The sequence below is a fragment of the Budorcas taxicolor genome, chromosome 10 (genome assembly GCF_023091745.1).
Source record: "Budorcas taxicolor isolate Tak-1 chromosome 10, Takin1.1, whole genome shotgun sequence".
Classification (NCBI taxonomy): Eukaryota; Metazoa; Chordata; class Mammalia; order Artiodactyla; family Bovidae; genus Budorcas; species Budorcas taxicolor.
The window spans coordinates 1,803,983-1,829,062 of NC_068919.1; the positions used below are offsets into that span (position 1 = coordinate 1,803,983).

Here is a 25,080-nt window from a genome sequence, read left to right on the forward strand (position 1 = left end):
GTTTCTGTGTAGATCTGTCAGTTCTCTTGATAACCTCCTGGAGGAATTTTCTACTGAGTGGGAGGTGGTCATGCCTTCAAGGTGGCTTGGCAGCGCTGACCCTTGACCAGATTTTGGATAACTCTTAAGTTCCCAGAGAAAAAGGCAGACAGTGGGGGTTTCCAAAGGATTCAGTCTACAGTTTTTGTTGCGTATTCACTGCCTGCCAGAGCTGGAAAGAGTTCAGTTAGCTTACCCCATTTCACAAGTGAAGAGACTGGGCCCCTGAGTGGTTCAGCGGCCCACCAGAGATGACACGGCGGGGCAGGAGCAGAGCTGGGCGAAACCGAGGGCCTGGACTCACCTTCAGCTGCCTCTTTGCTATTCTCTTGTCAAGGAATGACCTCCCCATAACCTTTTCTTTTCTTTTCCGTAGATGGTTTTGAAATTAAAAATTTTGAAATTCTCAAATTTGACATGGCAAAAGTAAAACAAACTGTTGTAGAAAATATTCAAAAGGCAGAGATACATAGAAAAAAACTTAATTCCATATTAGTCACTTAAAACACGACTCTGCTTTTGTAAGTAAAATACCTTATGCACATCACTTTAGCTCAGTACATATTTATTCAACTTGTTAACTGTTGCATAATTCCTCATTTTGGATGACTGTGGTTTATTCAGTCCTTTTTCAGCTGGTGGGTCCCCAAGCTGGGGGATTTTATTTTGCCATTCGCAGTGAAGCAGTAAACATCTTTGGCTGTGTCGCTGGTGCTTTCATGTCTGTAACATAGATCCCGCAGGGTCCGAAAAGACTGTCGCTCTTGCACAGCTCACGTTTATCACCCTCAGTGCTGTGTGTGCTTTCATCCTTTCCATCCACCTTTTACTTACTTTTATTACACTTGGTCACGTCCACTCTTTTACTTCCTTCGGCCCATGGTCACATTTCTGCACAGTTTTCTACCCACCTCAGCATGAAAATGGACATTCTCTGCTTGTCCATTTTTTTTAGTGGTTCTTTCCCCACTGAATACTTTCAGAGCTGCTATAACTAAAAATTCTGTATTAACAAACAAAAATTAAAGAGAGTACCCCCGCTTTGAGTTTTACCTAGACAGGTTAGACTTTTTTGTTCTCATCTATTTACTACGTTTCTTCTTATTGTATGTCACATAATAAACATTTAAGTTATAAACTATGAATTGAGTCATATCAGCTTTATGCTTTATCCACAAAGTGGATACATTGTGCCACTTCTGCCCTCTTTATTGTCCTTCACATCTTGAGTTCTGTCTCCAGTTAGAGCACAGCCTCCAAGATTTCCTCAGGTTGAGTTCATTGGCTAAGTAGCTTCTTACTTTCTCATGTTGAAAGAAAGGGTTTTCGTCTTTCCTGACAGGTGAAGAACAGCTGGGTTAGGCTTTTTTCTCTTCAGTGGTCACTGTATACCCGTGCTCTTGTTTCCAGTACTGCAGTCAAGAAATCTGATGCTAATCTAATCCTTTTTCTTCTGTAAATCCTCTATTCAACTTGTGTAAGTGACTTCATTTGTGGTCAGTCATGCCCGACTCTGGCCCCATGGACTGTACCCCACCAGACTCCTCTGTCCATGGAATTTTCCAGGCAAGGGTACTGGAGAGGGTTGCCACTTCCTACTCCAGGGGCTCTTCTAGACCCAGGGATGGAACCCTTGTCTCCTGTGTTTCCTGCATTGGCAGGTGGATTCTTTACCACCCCGGGCAGCCTGACTGATTTCCTCCTAATCTTGAGTCCCTGACTGCTGATTCTGAGAAGACTGAAGAACACAGTATAGATAAAGCAAGTGTGTTAGTGTTAGCTGCTCAGTTGTGTCCAGCTGTTTGTGACCCCATGGCCTGTAGCCATCAGGCTCCTCTGTCCTTGGAATTCTCCAGGCAAGAATACTGGAGTGGGTTTCCATTTCCTTCTCCAGGGGCTCTTCCTGACCCAGGAATTGAACCTGGGTCTCCTGCACTGCCGGCAGATTCTTTGCCATCTGAACCACCAGGGAAGCCCATAGATAAAGCAAGGTTTAGTTTATTGCTTACTGCAATGAGAGAGATCACGACTGACTGTTTTTCAGAGGAGGGAGGACAAAGATGGGGGATTTGAGAGGTTTGTTAGGGTCTGAGTTGACACAGCCTGTTCAGAGCAAGGACATAGAATTAGACCAGGTTTTTGGTAAAACAATTTAAGACTGGTAGGCTGACTAAGGGATACTGACTCTAAGTCACTCAGTCGTGTCCGACTCTTTGCCACCCCATGAACCACAGCACGCCAGGCCTCCCTGTCCATCACCAACTCCTGGAGTTTACCCAAACCCATGCCCATCGAGTCGGTGATGCCATCCAACCATCTCATCCTCTGTCGTCCCCTTCTCCTCCTGCCTGCAATCTTTCCCAGCATCAGGGTCTTTCAAATGAGTCAGCTCTTCGCATCAAGTGGTCAAAGTATTGGAGTTTCAGCTTCAACATCAGTCCTTCCAATGAACACCCAGGACTGATCTCCTTTAGGATGGACTGGTTGGATCTCCTTGCAGTCCAAGGGACTCTTAAGAGTCTTCTCCAACACCACACTTCAAAAGCATCAGTTCATTGCCACTCAGCTTTCTTTATAGTCCAGCTCTCACATCCATACATGACCACTGGAAAAACCATAGCCTTGACTAGACGGACCTTTGTTGGCAAAGTAATGTCTCTGTTTTTTAATATGCTATCTAGGTTGGTCATAACTTTCCTTCCAAGGAGTAAGCATCTTTTAATTTCATGGCTGCAATCACCATCTGCAGTTATTTTGGAGCCCAGAAAAATAAAGTCAGCCACTGTTTCCACTGTTTCCCCATTTGCCATCAAGTGATGGGACCGGATGCCATGATCTTAATAAGGGTTAGTTGAGCCATCTATTGTTTAAATAAGTGGGTTTTTGGAAGTTCCTAAAACAATAAAATTGTTTGTAGCTTCATCTTCCTGGGTAAGAGTTTCTTGAAATAGTAAAGTTATGTTTGCTGCTGCTGCTAAGTTGTGTCAATGATGTCTGACTCTGTGCGGCCCCAGAGACGGCAGCCCACCAGGCTCCCCCGTCCCTGGGATTCTCCAGGCTAGAACACTGGAGTGGGTTGCCATTTCCTCCTCCAAAGCATGAAAGTGAAAAATGAAAGTGAAGTCGCTCAGTCGTGTCTGACTCTTCGCCACCCCATGGACTCCTCCGTCCATGGGATTTTCCAGGCAAGAGTACTGGAGTGGGTTGCCATTGCCTTCTCCGGAGTTATGTTTACATAACTGAATAAGATGTATGCTTGCAGATGATTTCCCTTCTCAGTTAAAGTATTCACAAGCCTAGGCATGTGTCTTCTTTATTCCTCATTAATACTGCCTGAGGTTACTGAGAGCCCTTTCCATCTAGAGAATTATCCCTTCTTTTAGCTCAGGGAGGTTTTCTTTTGTTTTGTCCCCTCCCACTTTCCCTTCCATTTTATTTCTTTTCTGTTATTGTTACTTTTCTAGGAGAACCTGTTTTCTGCATGTTCTATCTTCTGATTAGATCTTTTATGTCTCTCTTATTTTCACTTATGCTTATCTGATCTTCCTGATAGTGATCGCGCTCTTTCCCATTGTGTCTGTTGACATCTTAATTTCAGAAGTCATGCTGTTTGATTTCAGAAAGCCTTTTCTTGGTGTGTTCTAATAGTATCTTCTTAAAAATCCCCATTACCTTTTCTCCTTTATTATTTTTTGTTTGTTTTTAATAGACACCGTTCTAGTTTTTCATCTTGGGTTCCCCCACTCAAGTGGCTGAGCCTTCTAACTTGGGCTGTAATTTGAGTTTGTTTTACCCTGGATGCCTCATTCTCAGACAGGCTAAGAGGGCTGCTGGGCTGTGGTAAATCAAGTACTGGAAGGTAAGAGCACACGTACGTGTGTGTGTGTGTGTGTGTGTGTGTGTGTGTGTGTGTGTGTGTGTGAATAGATGAGTATAAGCCATCAGACTGAGACGCATCGACCACGGTGTTCGGAGCAGCTGCTAGATGCTCTAATGGCCCTCCTCGCCAGCACAGTGGCCCTGGAGGTCTGCTGGGGCCACTAGAATGAGAAGCCCTTCCAGGACCAGTCACCGTGTCTTTCGAGATAGAACGAACTGAAATTTCTGGCCAGATCGTTTTAGGGGGCTTTAAGATCTGCAGTCAACTCAGGTGGATCCTTTGGCTATAACACAGATTTTGAGAAACTCTCCGTAGGAGGTTTGAGAGAATTCTGGCCTCACACCTCTTTTCTCGCTTTCTCTGTACAGTGTGAGAGCAATTTGGAGCATGGCTTCTAGAGCCAGACTGCCTAGGTTTTAATCCTGACTCGGCCATTCACTGTCTGTGTGCTCTCAGGGAAGTTTGCTTTCCTTATGGGTTCTAATTGTCTTGTCTCTAAAACGAGGAAAATGATAACACCGATATCCTTGAGTTGGTATGAGGATTCAATTTTTATGGGAAGATGTGGTGTTCTTAGGTCAGTGTCAAGTGTGTGGCAGATGGGAAGCGCTGGCTGTGGTCTCACCTCCAGCTCACAGGGTTGCTGTCAGCACTGAGTTAATACGTGTAAAGTACTAGTATGCACCAATAAAAGTGCCAGCAGTTTTTTTAATGTGATTTTGGCTTATGTGACTTTGAATTATTGTGACAGAACAAAATATTAACAAAGCCTCACTTTATCATGTTTTGATAAGTTTAAAAATGTTTTGTCGATTTTCTGTCCAGCTGTTCTGGGCCTTTATTGCTTTGCGTGGGCGTTCTCTGCTTGAGGGAGCGGAGGCTGCTCTCCGTCGCAGCGCTCACAGGTCTCGCTCTCGCTGCAGAGCTCCGGCCCTCGGTGCGCGGGCTCCAGGCGTGCACGCGGGGGCTCACTGGCTGGGGCCCTCGGGCACGCGGGCACGCGGGCTGTCAGTGGGTGCGGCACTTGGGCTCAGCCGCTCTGCGGCATGGGGAATCCTCCCAGACCAGGGATCGAACCTGTGTCCCCTGCACTGGCAGACAGACTCCCGTCCACTGTGCCACCAGGGAAGTCCCCACTTTATCTTAAATTTGAAATTTCGCCCAATTTAAGAAATTTCGTCAAAAAATCATAGAATCATAAAGTTAGAAGGCCGAGTGAGTTGTAAATAGTATAAACTCTTATCCTCTTCACTCACAGATGCAGTTAACATGTTACAACATAGGCTTTATCATGATTTTGTCTCTCCTACTGAACCATTTGTAAGTTGAAAACCTGACTTACCTCTGAATGCATTAGTGCCAATTACGTATAAACAGGGACCCTCTGCAGCATAATCTTGGCACAGCTGTCAATATCAGGAAATGAGGTATAGTCTAGCTATTTAATACAAAGCCTCATTCAAATTCTGTCAGTTGTCCCAACATTGTCCCCTTTAGAAGAAAATAATCCAAATCAGATTGTTCATGGCATTTTGCTAACATGTTCAACTCTCCTTCAATCTGGAATGGTTACTCAGTACTTTCGTGAGCTTCTGATTTCTGAAGCGACTACACCGGATGTTTCGTGCAAAGTCCCTCAAATTGGGCTTGTCTCATGCTTCCTCAGGGTTAAACTCACCTTAAATAGCTTTGGCAGGAAAAACACTGAAGTGGCACTATATTTGTTGCATCTTATTTGAGGCGGTACTTGATGTCAATTTGTCCCACTACTGGAGAAATTAAACTTGTTTGATTAAGGTAAAGACGCTAGATTTTTTTCACTGTAAAGTTTCTTTTTTATTCTTTGTAATAAGTATTTTGTGGGGAGATATTCTGAGACCTTGTAAAATATTCGATTCCTCCTCTGGCTTTTCATCCACTCATTTATCATTGCTGATGCGTCTCAGTTGAATCAGTCATAACCATGATGGTCATTTTCTAATTCTGTCATTTTTCCAGCATTTACAAGTTGGCATTTTGTTATACAGAAGTGTTTTCTCTTCTGCTTATTCATTATTTGTTTCTGTTTCACATGAACTCAGGGATTCCTCTCAGAGGATTATAATCTGATATTTTCACTTACAGTGGTGTTCAAATCGTCCCTGATTTGATTGTTAAGAGTTCCCTTCAAACTAACACTTCTGTTCTTTTGGAAGGGCCCCATCATTCTTTGAGCATGCCATTCCTTTCTGTAATAAAAAATCATTTTAGGTCTTTTACTTCCCTGTCCAAGCCTTGAATTGGCCTGTTTTCTAAGGAGTAGAGAATGATACTTAGAACTGAAGTTCCAGGCACAACACTGGTCATTGCTCTCCAGGTGTCCCTGCTCCCGTGCCTGCTCAGTGGGAAGGTCTAGAGAACTGGGGTGTATATGCACACACACACATGTTAATTTGAAAATACTAAACCATGTATTTGCACCACAAGATTCATTCTTGTTTTCTCCTTTGTGTAACTCCTTTTTCTAACAAGAAATCTGGCTCCTATTTTTCACAATATGCTGCTGCTGCTGCTGCTAAGTCACTTCAGTCGTGTCCGACTCTGTGCGACCCCATAGACGGCACCCACCAGCCCTCCCCCTCCATCCCTGGGATTCTCCAGGCTAGAGTACTGGAGTGGGTTGCCATTGCCTTCTCCGTTTTCACAATATATCTGCTTATTATTACTTCACTCCCCTCAGTGTGACCAGTCTGCCCACTCTGGCCGCTGCCTTCCTCCGTGGCCATCTTTGCCCAGACAACTGTTTGGCTCAACCTCCAGCTGCACCACCACCCAACCACCCTGCTCAGCCCTGAGTCTGCTGTCTGTCGCTAACAAGTGTTGAAGAAAAGGGAGGGATTCTCCTGGCTTTTCAGTGGAATGTTTCAGTTGTTCAGGAAGGAAGGGAGAGAAGGTGAGTTAGTTTCTTCCACCCCTCTAAGAATTTGAGACATGAAAGGAAACACCATCATTCCTGTTGGGGCGATGCGTTTTAACCCTGATACTGCTTTGTGATGGTTCTGTGGAGTCACGGCTGCAGGTATGGCTCAGTTGTAACGGAAATGTCGGTTGTATGACAGGTGTACAGTGTGGGTAGAATAAAGTTTGTGTTTACACTATACCATAGTCTAATGAGTGTACAATAACATGATGTCTAAAACAGGGGACATACCTTAAATAGGAAATTCTTTATTGCTGAAAAATGCTAACCATCATTTGAACCTTCGAAATCTTTTTACAGTGTAACATCTAAGATCAGTGTCACAGATCACCATAACAAATATAATAATAATGAAAAAGATTTAAATAGTCTAGAGGATTAGCAAAATGTGACACAGAGACATGAAGTGAGGAAATGTTGTCGGAGAAATGGTGCCGAGAGAGCTGCTCAATGGAGGGTTGCCACAAACTTCCACATTGTGAAAAGCACAGTATCTGCAAAGCGCAAGAATAGGAAGTACATTAAATGAGACATGTCTGTCATTTGAAACATTACAGCAAAGACGAGTTGACCAGAGGGGGGAAAGAGAAGAATGTAATAGGTGTAAAGAGAGACGACTGCTGCTGCTACTGCTGCTAAGTTGCTTCAGTCTTGTCCGACTCTGTGTGACCCCATAGACGGCAGCCCACCAGGCTCCCCCGTCCCTGGGATTCTCCAGGCAAGAACACTGGAGTGGGTTGCCATTTGCTTCTCCAATGCATGGAAGTGAAAAGTGAAAGTGAAGTCGCTCAGTCATGTCCGACTCTTAGACTAGGAAGTAAAATATGGTAGGCTGTCTATAAGGTTGAGTACCAGCGATTCTTCCAGTCACTCCCTGTGCCTTCATGGCATGACTCCTCAAGAGACAGAGTCTCCTTCCCTCCTTTCCATCTCGGCTGCCCTGGGACTGACTTCAACCAATAGACTGTAGCAAGAGTGATGCTTTGCTGGGCCTGGTCCTTGAGAGACTGGACAGCGTCTCTCCTCGCCCTCTTGAAGGCCCTAATCGCCATGTGGTAAAGTCAGACTGCCCTGCTGGGAGAAAGGCCTGGAGCAGGAGAGACTGGGAGCGAGGGGAGAAAGGCCCCCCAGCCCTCCAGCCCCTCCAGTTGCCTGGGGTGAGATGTCACTCTTGAATGATGCCATCATGAGTCCACAGTGACCTCTCTAGCCAACATTAGACAGAGTAGACACTAGCTATCCCTTCTGAGCCATGCCCAGAGGGCACATCGTGAGCAAATCATGGTGGTGGCTTGAAGCCACTAAGCCTGGAGGTGTTTGTGACACAATGATAGACAGAAACACTAGATGAAAGTCTGAGAAAAGTCCATCAATGTGAGCAAACTTTTATATGTGAAAATTATACATAGTACCTTGAAAAATACACATTTTATTTTATTTAATGATTAAAAGTCAGTTCAGTTTAGTTCAGTCACTCAGTCGTGTCCAACTCTTTGTGACCCCATGAACCGCAGCACTCCAGGCCTCCCTGTCCATCACCACCTCCCGGAGTCCACCCAAACCCATGTCCATCGAGTCAGTGATGCCATCCAACCATCTCACCCTCTGTCGTCCCCTCCTCCTTTTGCCCTCAATCTTTCCCAGCATCAAGGTCTTTTCCAGTGAGTTAGCTCTTCACATCAGGTGGCCAAAGTATCGGAGTTTCAGCTTCAACATCAGTCCTTCCAATGAACACCCAGCACTGATCTCCTTTAGGATGGACTGGTTGGATCTCCTTGCAGTCCAAGGGACTCTCGAGTCTTCTCCAACACCATAGTTCAAAAGCATCAATTCTTTGCCGCTCAGCTTTCTTTATAGTCCAACTCTCACATCCATACATGACCACTGGAAAAAACATAGCCTTGACTAGACGGACCTTTGTTGGCAAAGCAATGTCTCTGCTTTTTAATAGGTTTAAGAAAGTCTTTTTTTCTTACAAATTTCCTCACCTAGGGTGAAGGTAACTCTTAGTCAAAAGCCTTCATATGATGGTTAACAGTACCTGACCTGAGAAACAGTTACCGTTGGTGCCTAAGGAATGTCTCCTCCATGGCCCTGCTTCACCTTATCCTAATGGGCCTGAGCTGAGAAAAATTAATGTAATTTCTGCTTTTGCAGAGAACCTGAAATCTATTCTGTCAAAAATATTGAATGAAAATATAGTGACTTTTTATAGGCCTGAGATTAAATAATTTTTTGAAGGCTTCATTTCCCCTTTGTGAGGGAGTAAGCTGTTTGTCTGGAATGTAATAGTTATCATTCTGTGCAGCTGGTAAAAACTTGCCTTTCTGGTTTGTAATGTCATGTGAATCTGCAAAGGTGTTGTTACTCACTTGAAGAATCCTTTGTTCTGGTTGAAAGTCTCACTGATGGTATTTTCAAATAAACTCGTCCTGCCTAGGAGTCTTTCTCTGTGATCATAAGCCTCCTGTAGCTTTGTTCTTTCCAGAATATTGTTAAAATGTCAGTAATGAAAGTAATCTATCTCTATTGCTGAGATTTTAGTGGCATATAATTTACCATCCAGAAATCTGTCACAGGCATTTATTTACTGTCACTTGAAAGGTAAGTTAATCAATTCTGACAATTAAATGAAGTTTTCTGAATGGAGTTATAAAAGGCCAGAAGCTTCCTTTACTCCTTTATTTTCTTAATTGCTTCATATTGATAATTTTTGTTTTCCTGATGATAGGAAACACAATTCTTGTCAGATTTATTTTATTACATAAAGAAAACTGTGTATCTTTACATTTTATACATTAAAGTTGAGTATCAAGCCTCTAATTTGTTTGTGTCTTATAAATTTCAAATATAAAGTACTTATACCAAATTCAGAGCCTGTTAAGCCTTTTGAAATTGTATTAACACTGAAACAAATGCATATTTTTGAAATTAAAAGTAAACTTAAGTAGCACCGAGGTCAGCAGGACACCTGAACCCACCCACCTTCCTTCACGCTTACAAGTCTGATGGGACAGGCAAAGTGGAAATCTTTATTGAGAAATAGGAAGCGACGATTTCATAGGCCACCATATTTCCAACAGTGCCTCTTTCCCTTCCTTGTTTGCTGGCCCTTAGTGTTTATGCAATAGCCTTTTATGGCGTTCCTACTGTGTGTGGATTATTGGACTGGCATGCAAAGGAAGAGGTGTATAATGCTCAGTACCTGCCTTCAGAATTTCTAAATATCGGTGGCAAAGTTAAGAGAAATACCAGATGGCTTTAATAAAGGCAGAATAGCGTAAGTCTCAGAGATGGACAAAAACAAGACACTCTGTAGGTCCAGGAAGGCTGAGGTCATAAGGAGGTTGAGGGGATAGAGACAGGCCTTATGGAGAAAGTGGTATTTGTGCTGAGTTCTGAAGGATAAGTGGAGTTTTGAAGAGGACAGAAAGGAGAGAAGATATTCCACAAAAAGGGAACAGTACAGACAAGCCAAGATGCGGGGAGACCTTGTGAAATTTCCTTTTCTGTTATTTGTGTTGGCACTCAACTCATTCTCTCGAAAGTCTCATTAGTTGATGTTCTTTATCAATGACAATATTTTAATTTATTCATTATTCAGAAAGTCCTTGGGCATGTTGCCAAGCGCTTTGGTTGTCACTGGATCTTATTTTGTGGCATCTCTGTTGATTTTCTCATTTTGGCAGAGATTCTTCTAGAAATGTTCAGAAAGAACTGGAAGGGTGCTAAATACAATCACATTTATGAGTTTCCTTTGCTAAGTGCTGAAGGAATTAAAGTTAAAAAATAAGTTTATATTAAACTTCAGATGAAATGAACTGTCTCCCTTGGAAGATGTGTCTCCCCCGGTTCAAGTACTGGGGCGCATGACCTCCATATTTGTATATGATGGCCTAGAATAGTTAGGTTTGCCTGCTCAGAGGGCTCGGGGAAAATTAAGATGAAAAAGTCTTGTAGTCACTGTTTTGGCAGGTGGGACCGTGAATTGTTGGTGTATATGTGGTCAGCATGTTGACAACTCACCGTCATAGTGCTCTCTCCTCTCTCTACATTTCTGTACTTAATAGCTCATGGGATGTGAACCAAAGCTACAAAACGATGATAGCTGTGAGCAAAAAAAAAAGATAATGACTAGTATCTACTAGGTATATTTTTCTTAAAAAAATTTTTTTATACAAGTAAGACGTGCAAAATTATCAGACATATGTACAAAAAAACTTCTGATGAAAACCAAGTCCTTCCCTGTCTCACTTTCTGTAAGTTTCTTATTGCTCCATAACCCCCTGGCCTCTCTCTGGTTCTGAGAAGCCAGTCACCTGCTTCCTCCATAGAGATGTGCTTAGTATTATGGTCCAGGTGTGTCTGACTTTCCCCTGGCATTCTTATTAGTGTACTTTTTCCGTCTTATCAGTGTTAATCACTTGCTGGCATGTAGTAGGTCCTCAATAAATGTTTGAATGAATGATATTATCCTTTCATAATATCCTTGATGATACTTACTTGTCCTTTTTTAATAATAAATCCTGAACTGGCCTGTTCTTTGCCCAGGGTATTTCTAGTTTATTCTTGGGCTCTCATCAGTTCTGTATCAGTTCTTAATTTCTTTATTCAAGAATGGCTGTTTTGGAACTTGAAGACTTTCAATGTGAATTGCAACATATAGCCCACAGGCAATCTCTGTGAAGGACCCATATGTGAAGAATGAAATTATCCATAAGTGTAAAAGCAGAAGACATTGCCGTGGAATACAGATGACGGGGCGGGGAACTGGAGGGGCTCAGCTGGTGCTGGATGGGCAGATATGTAAGCTGGCGGTGTCACCCCACCCCAGTAGCTAATGTACTGCTGGCGTCCAAGTTTTCTGAGTCTTGTCGTATTGCAGTATGATAGATGAGAAGTTGAAAGTTTTTCATGTACATGTTTGCTTGAAGAAGTGACAGAAACATAGTATTTCTGAGGTCCACCTGGCTCTTCCCCAGGTGCATGTGCAGACACACCTGCAGTGTACAGAAAGCTGTAGAGGGAATCATGAAACATCACGCTTTTCCTTTGGTCAGCTCTGGATTCATTGCCTAACACCGCATGCTTTCCTTGTGGTTTCTCTGTAGAGGATAACATATGCTAAAGGATAATATTTGTAAAGTATTTTCAGCATCAGATTCTATATAAATGCAAAACTGTCACAGAGGATTTACAGACTTACGTTCTGGTATTTTGGGAATGATAGTTTTGGAAACAGTGATTCCTGTGTGAAATTTTTGCAATCTTCATATACTTTCCAAACTTCTAAGCTGTTTTTCCAAGCTTGTCTTTGTGTATTTTCTTCATTAGTAGGGCATTTAATCTTTTTTATGCTTTTTGAGTAGCATAAAAAGGCTGTATGTGAGAAGATATATGTGAAAGGCTAACATTTCTTGTAGAAATAGAAGTAGAAAAGGTTTTTATATAAAGGCAGCCTTAATTTATATGTATATTTTAACAGATCTGCCCCATTTCACTGATGTAATTTTAAGCATCAATCATTCCTCTTTTGTTCACAAAGCACTTCTTTACCTGCTTGGGATGGAAGAATTAAGTGGAGTTCTTTGGTTCTACCTGTTCCTGTCTGTACCTGGATAGAAGAACAGGCCCAGAGAAGAGGTTAGATCACAGTGGAGCACTGGCTTGAATGGCAGCCTTCTGAAACTGTTTTCAATAGGAAAGAGGCATGTGCATTTTCCATAGCCTCCTGGAGAATAAGCTGATCGCAGTTAACCAGAGGTGGTTGAAAAAAATTACTGAGGCAAAAGGCAAATGTAGAAAACAATTGAGAGTGAATACTGTAGCCCATCACATGGGCAGGCGGATCATGGAAGGAGGTTGTAATAACCTCCAGGTTTAGTGGCTGTGATACTAGGATGAGGAGAAGACCTAACTTACTGTCAGGTGACGTCTACAGAGCCTGCAGTGGAGAAAATCAGTTGCTTACCAAGAGAGTAACAATAGCCAGTCAGCAAGTATAATATAGCAACTATAAAATAGCTAACATTAAGCCTGTGTTAGTTTTCTATTGCTGCATAACAAATTACCACTAATTAGTGGTTTACACATAGTCCTATTGGTTTTCTTACCATTCTGAAGGTCTAAAGTCCAGGATGGCGTGAATCAATTCTCTGCTCAGGCTCATAAGACTGAATCAAGGTGCTGGCCTCTTATCTGAAGGATCTGGGGAAGAACTGACTTTCAGAGTGTTTCAAGGACTTAGCAAAATCCAGTTCTTGTGGTTGTAGGCCTCAGGTTCCCATTTCCTTCCTGGCTGTCAACTGGGGCTTACTCTCAGCTTCTTGAGGCTGTTTAACATGGCCCCCTCCATCTTTCAAGTGGCAAGGACCTATGGAGTTGTTCTCAGGCTTTAAACATCGCTGATTTCCCTTCTGCCTTCCTCTTTTGCTGTAGAATGTGCTTGGCTTATAAGGGCCCAAGTGATTACGTCTAACATAATCCAATAATCTTCCCATTTTAATGTAAAAATTGTAACACATAAGACAATAAGAAGGTTTATATTTGATCATACTTACTGGTTCCAGGGATTAGAGCAGGACTTTTATTTTTGTGGGGGGAGGGGAGCACATTTTATAACTTCTACCTACCACAGAGCCCAAGTTGAATTTTGTAAGACTTACATGAAAAAAGTATAAAATTTCCTTGGTGGATATAAAAGAAAATCATATAGGTTTCAGTTTGTAAATGTCATATCATTACCTCCCAAGTTATCTAGTCTGTCAATTCAGTTTAATTTCAGTCAGATTCTTAACAGAATTTTTTATTAAATTGGCAAGCTGATTCTAAACTTCCTGTAGTAGAGCGAAATGTCTAAGAATTGGCAGAGACAAATTTGAAAGAGAATGATAGAGATCAACAGACTATATTAAACTAAAGTTAATAAAATCTTCAAGGATTAGTCTAGGAGTAATCCATGGCATAGAACGAGGATTCGTTTAGTAGATGATAAATTTGCTCCAGTCAAAAGGGAAATGATGGCCTTCTAGGTAAATAGTGGTTTAGTTGTCTATCCATTTGGAAACAAAATTAGATCCTCAGTCCAAGCACAGAAATAGTTTCCAGATGGAGTGAAGAACTAAATAAACTAAGTAAAACTGTACAGGTATTAGAAGTATTTGAGGGAATTTGCTTATAAACTTCAATTTAGAGAATAACTAACCAAAGTGCTAAGAAGCATTGGAAAAGACCACAGTGCTGCGAAAGATTGAAGGCAGGAGAAGAAGGGGATAACAGGATGAGATGGTTGAATGGCATCACCGACTTGATTGACATGAGTTTGAGCAAGCTCCGGGAGTTGGTGATGGGCAGGGAATCCTGGCATACTGCAGTCCATGGGGTCGTGAAGAGTCAGACACGACTGAGCAACTGAACTGAACTGAACTTATTAGTGTCCGGAAAACACAAATTAAAATAATTAGTCCTTCCGTCTTTCTTGCTCAGTCAGATTGGAAAAATTTTGCTCAATCCAAATGTTGGCAAGGGTGTTGAGACATATACTCTCCTTGCATGAATTGTAATGGTCTTTTTGGCAGTGCCCATTGTAAATTTAAGTAGGCCTATCCTTTGAAAGAGTAGTTTCACTAGGAGATTTTTACTGTAGTTAAAGACATAGGTACATGGGCACAAAGAGACATTTTGGGGTTGTGGCATTGTTATTATAGCAGAAAATGTCTAACAACCTGAAGATACTTCATAGCAAGGCTTTTTGTTTATAGATTATCTAAGGGATTTTGAACAAAAGACCAATTAAGTTTAACCAAAGTAATTTATGGGATTTGTAACAAGCACTGTCTTCTCCCAGTGTGTGATTTTATCACCTCTTATCACCCATTTTATATTTAATCAAAAACATTTCCCTTATATTACAATCTATTTTCTCAAAACAATGCAGTGTTCTCATCTTACATGAGTATGTATGAAATCGTAATTCTCTGAAGAAAGTGCAGCTGAACAAAGCCCTGCCTCATAATGTGTAATGTCTTGGGAATTTCTTGTTCCTGTCAGTGATGAGAAAAAAGGAAGAAAAAAATCTATCTGTAGGTATACCATCAAAATAGGTTCTTTTTGAGATTAATGTGTATATGGAGTAATGTTTTCTGATTAAATGGTTATGTGTGGATAATATTTAATATGTTAGATGATAATCTTTAAAGAATATGTAGTGGGAAGGGGAGAGATTAGATGTTTTAGATAGATATTAGCATTTACCAGACAAGGGAAATATTTTCCTTATGTCTGTGTTTATATGAAAGAGATAAAGTCTAATATCTAGACAAAGACATTTTCAGAACATTGACTTTGGTGGTTTTAATTGTAGGTTTGTTAGGTAAGGATTGAAAATGAAAGCCTTGGTGGTAGTGGCCAAGATGGTAGAGTAGGAGGACCATGAGCTCACCTCTTCCATGGGCACGTGAAAATTCTACCTATTTACAGAGCAGCCATCTATGGGAATGACCTGAAGAGTTTCAAAAAAGATTTTCCGCAAGTAAAGATGTAAAGAAGGAACCGCAATGAGACGGGTGGGAGAGACAAAGCTTCAGTGTAATTAGCACCCACACCCCTTGGGAAGGTGACCCACAAACAGGAGGATAATCACCATTGCCGAATTTTTCCCTAAAGTGCAGCCCCCACTTTGAGCTACCCAGCCCACAGTTTTGCATTGGGAAGACAAGCCCCCAGAATATCTGGTTTTGAAGACAGGAGAGCTAAAGGGCTGTAGAAAACAAAGACTCCACTCTTAAAGAGTGACTGCAATACCTGATATACTTTGAATCCCAGAACAAAGGGAGTAATTTGAAATAAACTGGAGGAATCACATTCCCTCATTTCAAACTACACTACAGAGCTACAGTAATCAAAACAATATGGTACTGGCACAAAACAGACGTGTGGATCGATGAACCTGAATAGAAAACCTAGAAATGAACCTGAGCTATGGACAATTAATCTATGACAAAGGAGGCAAGAAAATACAAAACGGGGGAACGACAGCCTCTTCAATAATCTTTGTTAAACTGGACAGCTACATGAAAAAGAATCAAATTGGACTACTTTCTCCCAGCATATACAAAAATAAACTCAAAATTGATTAAAGATGAAAAATATAAGACCTGCAACCATAAAACTCTTAAAACATAGACAAGGTGCCTTTCAACATTGGTCTGAGAAATACTTTTTGGAAAGTATTTCCCTCAGGTAAGGGAAACAAAAGCAAAAATAAACAAATGGGACTGTATCAAACTAAAAAGTTTTTCACAGAAAGGAAATTATTAATATCAACAGAATAAAAAGCTTACTGAATGAGGGAAGGTTATTTGCAGCCCATATATCCAATAAGGGTTAATATCCAAGGTGCACAGAAAAACTCATACAACTTGATGTCAAAAACACACAAACATCCCAATTTAAAAATAGGCAGAACACCTGAATAGATATTTTACCAAAGAAGACATGCTAATGGCCAACAGACACGTGAGGAGGTGCTCTGTATCACTAGCTCTGTTTCACTGAGGATCAGGGAAGTGCAGATCAAAACCACAGTGAGCTTCCACCTTACACTTGTCAGAATGGGTACCATCAAAAAGGCAACAAATAATAAGTGTTTATGAGTCTGTGGAGAAAAGGGGACCTTTCTACATTGCTGGTGGGAATGTCAACTGATGTAGCCACTATGGACAGTAGTATGAGGGTTTCTAAAAAAGTTAAATATAGAACTGCCATATGATCCATCCATTTCACTTCTGGGTATTTACATGAAGAAATCAAAAACACTGACTCCAGTGTTCATTGCAACATTATTACAGTAGCCATGATGTAGCAGCAGCCCAAGTGTTAATTGATACATGAGTGGGTAAAGATGTGTTGTGCATCTGTACACAGTGGAATGCTAGGCAGCCATTAGAAAAGAAGCCATGCTATTTGTGACAGCATAGATGAATCTAGAGGACCTTGTGCTAAAAGCAGTGAGTCAGACAGGGAAAGACAAATGCCTGTAGAATCTAAAAACAGAATGAACTAAGACAAAATGAAGATAGACTTGTAGTGCAGAGAACAAATGGATGGTTGCCAGAAGGGAGAGGGTGAAATTGGTGAAGGAATTAAGAGATACAGACCTCCAGTTATGTAATAAATAATCACAGAGTATATTAATGTGTATACACATATATATGTAATTTAGGAAGATAGTGCCAACAGTCCTACATGCAGGACAGCAAAAGGAGACACAGATGTACAGAACAGACTTTTGGACTCAGTGGGAGAAGGCGAGGGTGGGATGATTTGGGAGAATAGCATTGAAACATGTACATTACCATATGTGAAATAGATGACCAGTGCAAGTTCGATGCATGAAGCAGGGAACCCAAGCTGGTGCTCTGGGCCAACCCAGAGGGATAGAGTGGAGAGAGGTGGGAGGGGGGTTCAGGATGGGAGAAACACATGTATACCTGTGGCCGATTCATGTTGATATGTGGCAAAATAATCACAATAAGTAATTTTCCTCCAATTAAAATAAATAATCACAGAGATATTCAGCATAAGGAATATGGTCAATAATGTTGTAATAACTGTGTGTGGGACTAGTTGGTTACTAAACTTATCATGGTGATCATTTCATAATGTATGCAAATGTCAAATCATATAGTATACTGGAAACTAATGTCATATTGTATGCCAACTATATTTCAATTAAAAAATAAAACATAAAACCTTATTAAGCAAAATGAGATAAAAATTTCAAAAAGCTTTGGCTCTGTGTGTGTGAAAGTCGCTCAGTTGTGTCTGACTCTTTCCGACCCCATGGACTGTATAGTCCCTGGAATTCTCCAGGCCAGAATACTGGAGTGGTTAGCCTTTCCCTTCTCCAGGGGATCTTCCCAACCCAGGGATCTAACCCAAGTTTCCCACATTGCAGGCGGTTCTTTACCAGCTGAGCCACAAGGGAAGCCTATTAAAAATTGCTATTTTAACTTTATATATCTTCTGCATTAGTTGTGAGAGTAATGATCCTGGTGAAAATTGCTTTTTAAAGTGAGAGAAGTATGGGATTTTAACCAAAGTAAATTTTTTTTTGATGAATTTATCAGATGTACTTCATTAAGCTATTATGTTTATTAAAATAATAATTTTGTCTTGATATTTTAGTCTCATAAGAAAAGCATCTCATTAATTTATAATAAATAATAATTTAAAATTCTTTCTCAGAAGTATTTATTTAATACTTAAATCTCTTTGTAATTGAGGCAAAACTTAAAGAGGGAACTATGGGCTAATAAAATTGTTTCCATGTGAGCAAAGCTAATAAAAGATGAGAACTGTGGCTGTGTCCCACTGAGAAAGACAAGACACCTTATTAAAAAAAAAAAAAAGACACAACCTGTGAATTATTTTTGCAGAAGTCAACGAAAGGGTCCGTTGTCCTTGAACACGTGTTTCGTCACATAAACCTTGTGGAGGTGGACTATTTTGGACTGCGTTACTGTGACAGAAACCACCAAACGGTGAGTGCAGTGACTCCATATTAAACTTGCTGGTTGTAAATTTCATCATATCTCTGCCTTCTCTTGTAACTGAAAAACTTAAACATGTTTTCCATTGCTAATTTCTTTGAATTTTTTTCCCTCTTCTGCCAAAAGTCTGCAGAGTTGTAGGATTCACAGTTTGTGTGTGTAGATTTCTTGATAGGTGGCTTACATGGTTTCTGTTTTTTACAATTATATTATAGAGAGTACTTTCCCTTTGTGTTGTTAGGAGGACTGAATTAGCCATTTAATGTGTTAGGAGCCAAATGACTAATGTCTTATAGTGATAAGTATTATTGCTTTTTAAAATATAAAACAATTTTTAAATTGGAGGATAATTGCCTTACAATGCTGTGTGGGTTTCTGCTGTACGACACAAGTCAGTTATAAATATACACAAATCCTCTCCCTCTTGAGCCTCCCTTCTACCCCCCCTCCCCCCCTCCCGATCTCACTCCTCTGGGTTGTCACAGAACACCAGGCTAAGCTCCTTGTGGTTATTATTGTTTTTTAGGAAAGTAAATGGTTAAAGAGTATTTAAAAGAAATACAGTGTAAAAAGGTGCCTATCTAAGTTTTATAAGTTGGACAAGCAATTATAAGATAAACTAAGTAGAGGTTTTCATTTATAAGCTTGATGAAGTAAGAGTAATAAAGGCAACCAAGCTTTTGGTGTTGGATGTCATTTGTTCAGGAGGATTTAACTCAAGATCTTCCTAACTGGCTGGATGGTAGAGAGTTATTAACAAACTTAGCAAATTGGTTAGTGTAGATTCTATTTGGTTATAAGGTTGAAAAGCTCTCTTGGATGATGAAAAGAGGAAAGATTTTGAAGGTGAGGGTTTTGAGATATGAAAGTATATTTATTAATATGACTTTTGGCTTAAAAGTCTTAAGACAAATCTTAACCTGAGCTAGAAAGTCTTATGCTTATAATGCTTAATGCTTACCTTAAAAATACCATATTTGACCTTTTATTTTTTTATATGCCTGTTAAAATAGCTTTTCTCTTCTTCCTTAGTTCTCCTAGCCTCCACTGAGTCATCTGGGTCTGGGGTCTGTTCATTGCGGTTCACTGATTATCTGAGTGCGGTTTCTTGTTCTGTTCTCAAGAACATGCTAGAATGAGAAGAGGCAGGCAAATGGAATGCTGTTGATGGCAATATGTTCTTGAGCTTTTTCTATAACAACCTTGTTCTGTTTCACAAGATTTCACAAAGTAGGAATAAAAAATTGGGTGTGTTACTTAGCTTTCCATAGGAAGGAATTGCTTTCTAAAGGCAAATGGTCATTAATACGTGCTTCAAATGGAATGGACATATTCAGGTCACTGAATTCTGTCTTGTACGACTATAAGTCAACATAGCAAAACTGTAAATCTATACTGAGAGATTAAATTGAAGGCCATAGAAAATATCTTGTATTACCTTCATATTTTTGAAATAGCATTTTTCTAGCAGAGGGAAATTCAGTTTCTGATCTTGTATGTCAGACCTTGCCTGGAAAGATTGACTGTCTTGCTAAAATTGTATAGACCTTATCTGTCTTTTTTTTTTTTTTTTAACATTCCAAAGGAAAAAAATGTGAAAAGCTAGAGAATTTCAAACAATGGCTTGTATCATTGCAAAAGAATTAGAAGGTGGTATTGATAGTTTATTTAAAGTTTTCTAGGGCTTGTTAAGATCAAAATTTATTTTTCCGTTACCTTTATTTCTAAGAGTTGCCATTTCTGATACAGGCTTAGGAGAAAATACATAATATGAAGGAGAAAACTTATTTAAGACATGTTTTTTTATGTGGGAAAAACATCAGATGTGTAAATCACATGATTTTTTGGTCTTCTGAGTTTGTTTCTTTATAGTAAACTCAGAAAAAATAGAGGTGATTTGTAAACATGACTTAGTCTTTGCATGTTTAAACGCATTGTTTTCCTTTTAATTGTAGGAAGCTATGAGAATAAGGTCATGACAATTTACCCTTCCTTTAGGTAACTGTTTGATCAAAGCCTGTCATTTCTGCAGGGTTGGTAGAGTGTCTGGGAAGGAAGACATGATTCCGTTCCTGACGTGCTTCTCTTGGATTTTGAGATAGGTGTTGGGACCTCCCTCACTCTAGAAGGGCAGCCCCCCAGCTGTAAGTCTTTGAGGGGATTGTCAGTAAATCTCACTTCATATTTCCCTACTTCCTCTCTATGCTAGTAGAAACAGCCCTTCGTATCCCATAGTTACTTAATGGTGAATAAGAGTTTAAGAATAGCCCAATGCTAGAATAGCACAGGACGTGGGGAAAAGTCTTTGTCTTAAAAACAGAGGAGTTATTTCTGTGAATATGCCTGGATTACTGTCCATTAGATTGGATTTGTTTATTGCTTTACTCTTTTTCTGTGCCCAGAAGTTTATTTTAATGAACAATGCCTGTGTAAGGATCTTGTATGTAATTAAGACCTACATAGAAGACTTTGAGGTCCTAATGGAGACCGCTTAGATCAACTCTTGAAGCCAATGCAAAGAGATTGGGAAGAGGAACTGGGGATGAAAGGAAGAAAGAGGACAGGAAAAAGAGATGAGTGCATCAAAGAAAAGCTCCCCCTCCCCCTCCCTCCATCAGCAGTGGACCATGCTTTGGGGCCATGCCTGAACTGGCTGGGGATGGGGGACGTAGAGGGCCTTCCTGGTAGCTCAGACAGTAAAGAATCTGCCTGCAATGCAGGAGGCAGCCTGCAGCACTGCTAGTCCTCCAGGTGTGGTCCAAGTGTAAGGATGCGTCTATAGGTGAGTTAGACTGGCAGTGGCTGCAGAACTGACGAGGAAAGGTTATGGAGGGCTTTATGCCCATCTCAGGGAATAGGTGTGTGTTGCATGAGAAGATGGGCAGCTACCCTAGAGAATTAGGCAGCAACAGGGGGCTTCCTTGGTGGCTGAGATGGTCAAGAATCTGTCTGTAATTCAGGAGTTCAGTCCCTGGGTCAGGAAGATCCCTGGAGAAGGGAATGGCTACCCACTCCAGTGTTCTTGCCCAGAGAATTCTGTGGTCAGAGGAGCCTGGCGGGCTGTAGTTCATGGAGTCAACAAAGAGTCAGACATGACTGAGCTACTAGTACATACGTATATGCCTGATAAATATGTCCCTGTGACAGGCAGACCCCACATCGCAGGGAAGTTTCTCTCCTGGAGAACAGAATAACCAACAGGCCTCAATCCAGATGTATCAGCCATCACCATCACTGTCATCAATACACCAGCAACTGTTGAACGTTTTCTTATGTTCATTACATACCCAGAACAACGGTTCAAGTTAAATATTGTTACTTTACCATCAGAGATGAAGAAAAGGAAGCTAAAATGGTTAAACAGTGTCCCCAAGGTCACACAACCAGCAAGTGTTGAGATCAGAATTCAAACCCAAGTCTTCATGTTTTCAAGATCTTCCAGTTATTCAGTACAATAATGTCCTGACTTGAATGCATGTAAGATGAGGAATTCTGAGGAAAGGGTGTTTCATGCCTGGAATGTTAAATGAAAAAATTCAAATTTTATTGAACTGTATATTCCATGGAGCCAAGTCCTGGGAAATTTATGTAGCAAATGCCTAGATTTAGATGTTCTATATGTGTGAAGAGTACTTGTTGTCGTTCAGTTGCTCAGTTGTGTCTGACTCTTTGCGACCCCTTGGACTGCAGCACGCCAGGCTTCCCTGTCCTCCACTATCTTCCGGAGTTTGCTCAGATTCATATACATTGAGTCGGTGATTCCATCCAACCATCTCATCCTCTGTTGCCCCCTTTCTCCTCCTGCCCTCAGTCTTCCCCAGCATCAGAGTCTTTTCCAGTGAGTTGACTCTTCACATCAATGGCCAAAGTATTGGAGCTTCAGCATCAGTCCTCCAATGGGTATTCAGGATAGAAACACGCTTTGTTAAGGCTAATGTCTCTCTGAGGTATAGCTGACTTGATTTGGAACACTCTGGGCTTCGTAATTTCTTTACTTCTCAGGAGGTGTCTGTAAAAGAATCTCAGGATAATAAAAAGAGTTCTTCATGAAGACACATTTACTGAGACTGAATCAACACAGTGCTTCCCGCATTACCTCAGGCTTTCCTTTAGATGCACCATGGAGTTCATGTACTTGCAGTTTCTTTTTCTAAAAATGGCAACGGTGAAAGCAGTTAACCTTAGCCTGGATCTAGAACCTCCTTTCTGTTCTGCTCTGAACTGGGTTATCAGGTTCGTTCTTAATCCAGACTGGTCTGTGTGGAATAAGTCCTTTTTATATCTGGACCAGTCTTGATGGAAGCTGGATGTGAGGCAGTCTGTCATAGGGATTAGAAGAACACATCAGTTTTGTCTAATGACCGTGCCACTCACTAGCTGTAAATGTTTAAAATTCTCTTCAAGTATTAACCCTCAGTCTCGAACAGCAGCCCTCTCAGGAGAGTGGACGCCCTGCAGCGTGTTCTAGGCCTGCCTGTCACCGGTTGAGTGGCTGCTCATTGGGAACTCCTTCCTGTTTCCCTCATGGCCCGTGGCCAGCAGCTCCACTTGGCGCAGCTTCAGTTCAAGTGAGCACCAGCTCTCTCTGCTCAGTGTCCTCATCCCAGCCCCTGTGGGTGTGTCACTTTATATGGCAAAGGGGACTTGGCAGATGCGACTAAAGTAAGGATCTTGTGATTGGGAGTCTATCCAGGTGGGACCAATATAGTTACATGTATTCTTGCAGGTGAAAGAGAAGGCAAGAGGGTCAGAGCAGATGTGACAGGGGGCACAGAGGTCAGAGTGGTGCATGCACTGAAAGGAGGCCTCGATACCAGGCAGGCAGGTGGCCTCCAACAGTTGGAAAAGGCAGGCCGAGATTCTCCTCGGGTTCTTCCAGAAGGAACACAGCCCTGCCTGCACTTAAGTTTTAAGCCCAGTGTCTTAGTCAGTTTGGGCTGCTTTAACAAATTACTGTAGGCTGGGTGGTTTAAGGAGGAAGCATTGATTTCTCACAGCTCTAGAAGCTGAAAGTCTGAAAGGACAGTGCCAACATGGTTGGATTCTGGTGAGGGCCCTTTTCCAGGTTTCAGACAGATGACGGCTGAAAGTATACCACATAATTTCATGTGGTATAAGAGCTTTCTTGTAAGAGCACTAATCCCATTTCTCCCTGACCTAATTACCTCCAAATACCATCACCCCAGGTGGTTCAGTGGTAAAGAACCCACCTGCCAGTGCAGTAGATGCAGGAGATGGGGGTTCGATCCCTGGGTCGGGAGGATCCCTTGGAGGAGGAATTGGTAACCCACTCCAGTATTCTTGCCTGGAAAACCCCATGGACAGAGGAGCCTGGTGGGCTACCGTCTGTGGGGTCACAGAGAGTTAGACATGACTGAGCATACACGGATACATAGGGGACTGGGGCTTTAACGTGCAAACTTGCAGTGGGCACAGACCTTCAGTCTCTTATACCCACTGAGATCGTTTTGGACTTTTGGCCTTCAGAATTGTAAGATAATAAATTTCTGCTGTTTGAAGCCACAAGTTTATGGTCATTTGTTGCTGCATCAAAAAGAAACCAGTGCATGTGGTTACTGTGGGGAGAGTTTTATTTTGCTGGCTCAGGGGAAACATGAGGGCTTTCTTGTTTGGGTTCACTGCATTAGGCAGAAACCTGAGACACTGTTACCTCTCTGGGTAATATTAGCATGTATCCTCCTGCAGGTGTGCAGAATTTCTGTGATGAGGACTGCATGTGTACATCGCAGAAGCCTATGAGTAGATTAGTTGCTGCTGCAAGGATTATCTAGATTCCTTATTATGAGGGAGGGAGTGAGATCTGTTCAAGATAGGCAGAGAATTGGGATTTTAATATAGGCTTCTTCACTTTAATAGTTGGGCAAGTTTGAAATTACTCTGAAGCTGATAGAAGCATGAGCTGCCTTTGTTATTGTAAATGGAGTGTGGAGCGGTAGCGGAACAGATAACTGCCTTTGGAGTCACAAGACAGGTCGAGCCCTAGGTCTGCTCTTAAGAAAGGTCAAGTCACTTCATTTTTCTGAATACTGAGATGCTTTTCTTGCCCTGACATTCAAGACTGTTGTAGGATCAAATTGGAGAACACTTGAAAGCTCATTGTGTATTATACAGTTTTAAACATTTCGAACACTTTTCCTGTTGAAACTAGGATGGAGGAAAGTATTGCTGGTGATAATATATTTTTAAAAGGTGAAGTAGAGGAAAGAAGGAAACAGTCTGGAGGAAAGGAGAGAAAATCTAATAAGCTCTGGACTCTTAAACACCTCTGGAGATTTTTGAAGATCCATTTTGTTGATATTGAAAGCAGTAATAAGAGTAAATGTGATATCCTATTACTACTTCTGGTTTTAAAATTTATAATCATGTCTCATTTTACTTTAAATATTTATTTGTTTTGCTTATTTGGGTGTGCGGGTCTTAGTGTGGCATATGGGATCTTTAATCTTCATTGTGGCATGCAGGATCTAGTTCCCTGACCAGGGGTGGAACCTGGACCCCCTGCATTGGGACCGCTGAGTCTTAGCCATCGGTCCACCACAGGAGTTCCCATATTCTATTTTAATGTTAGCTTGAGGCTTCTCTACAAATTGCTCCTTCAAATGCAGATTTTACCTAGTTAGAGCTTTTCT

The 25,080-nt window shown here is 41.3% G+C and overlaps 1 protein-coding gene across 2 annotated transcripts in view; it reads left to right on the plus strand.

Moving 5' to 3' along the window:
- The window catches only part of EPB41L4A (erythrocyte membrane protein band 4.1 like 4A), a 287,116-nt gene that overhangs the window by 95,120 nt on the left and 166,916 nt on the right, over positions 1 to 25,080 (plus strand). For both annotated transcript variants that reach the window (XM_052646727.1, XM_052646729.1), the window contains exon 2: positions 18,317 to 18,421. In XM_052646727.1, coding sequence (XP_052502687.1) covers positions 18,317 to 18,421 — 105 coding nt within the window. The remainder of the gene's footprint in view (positions 1 to 18,316; positions 18,422 to 25,080) is intronic.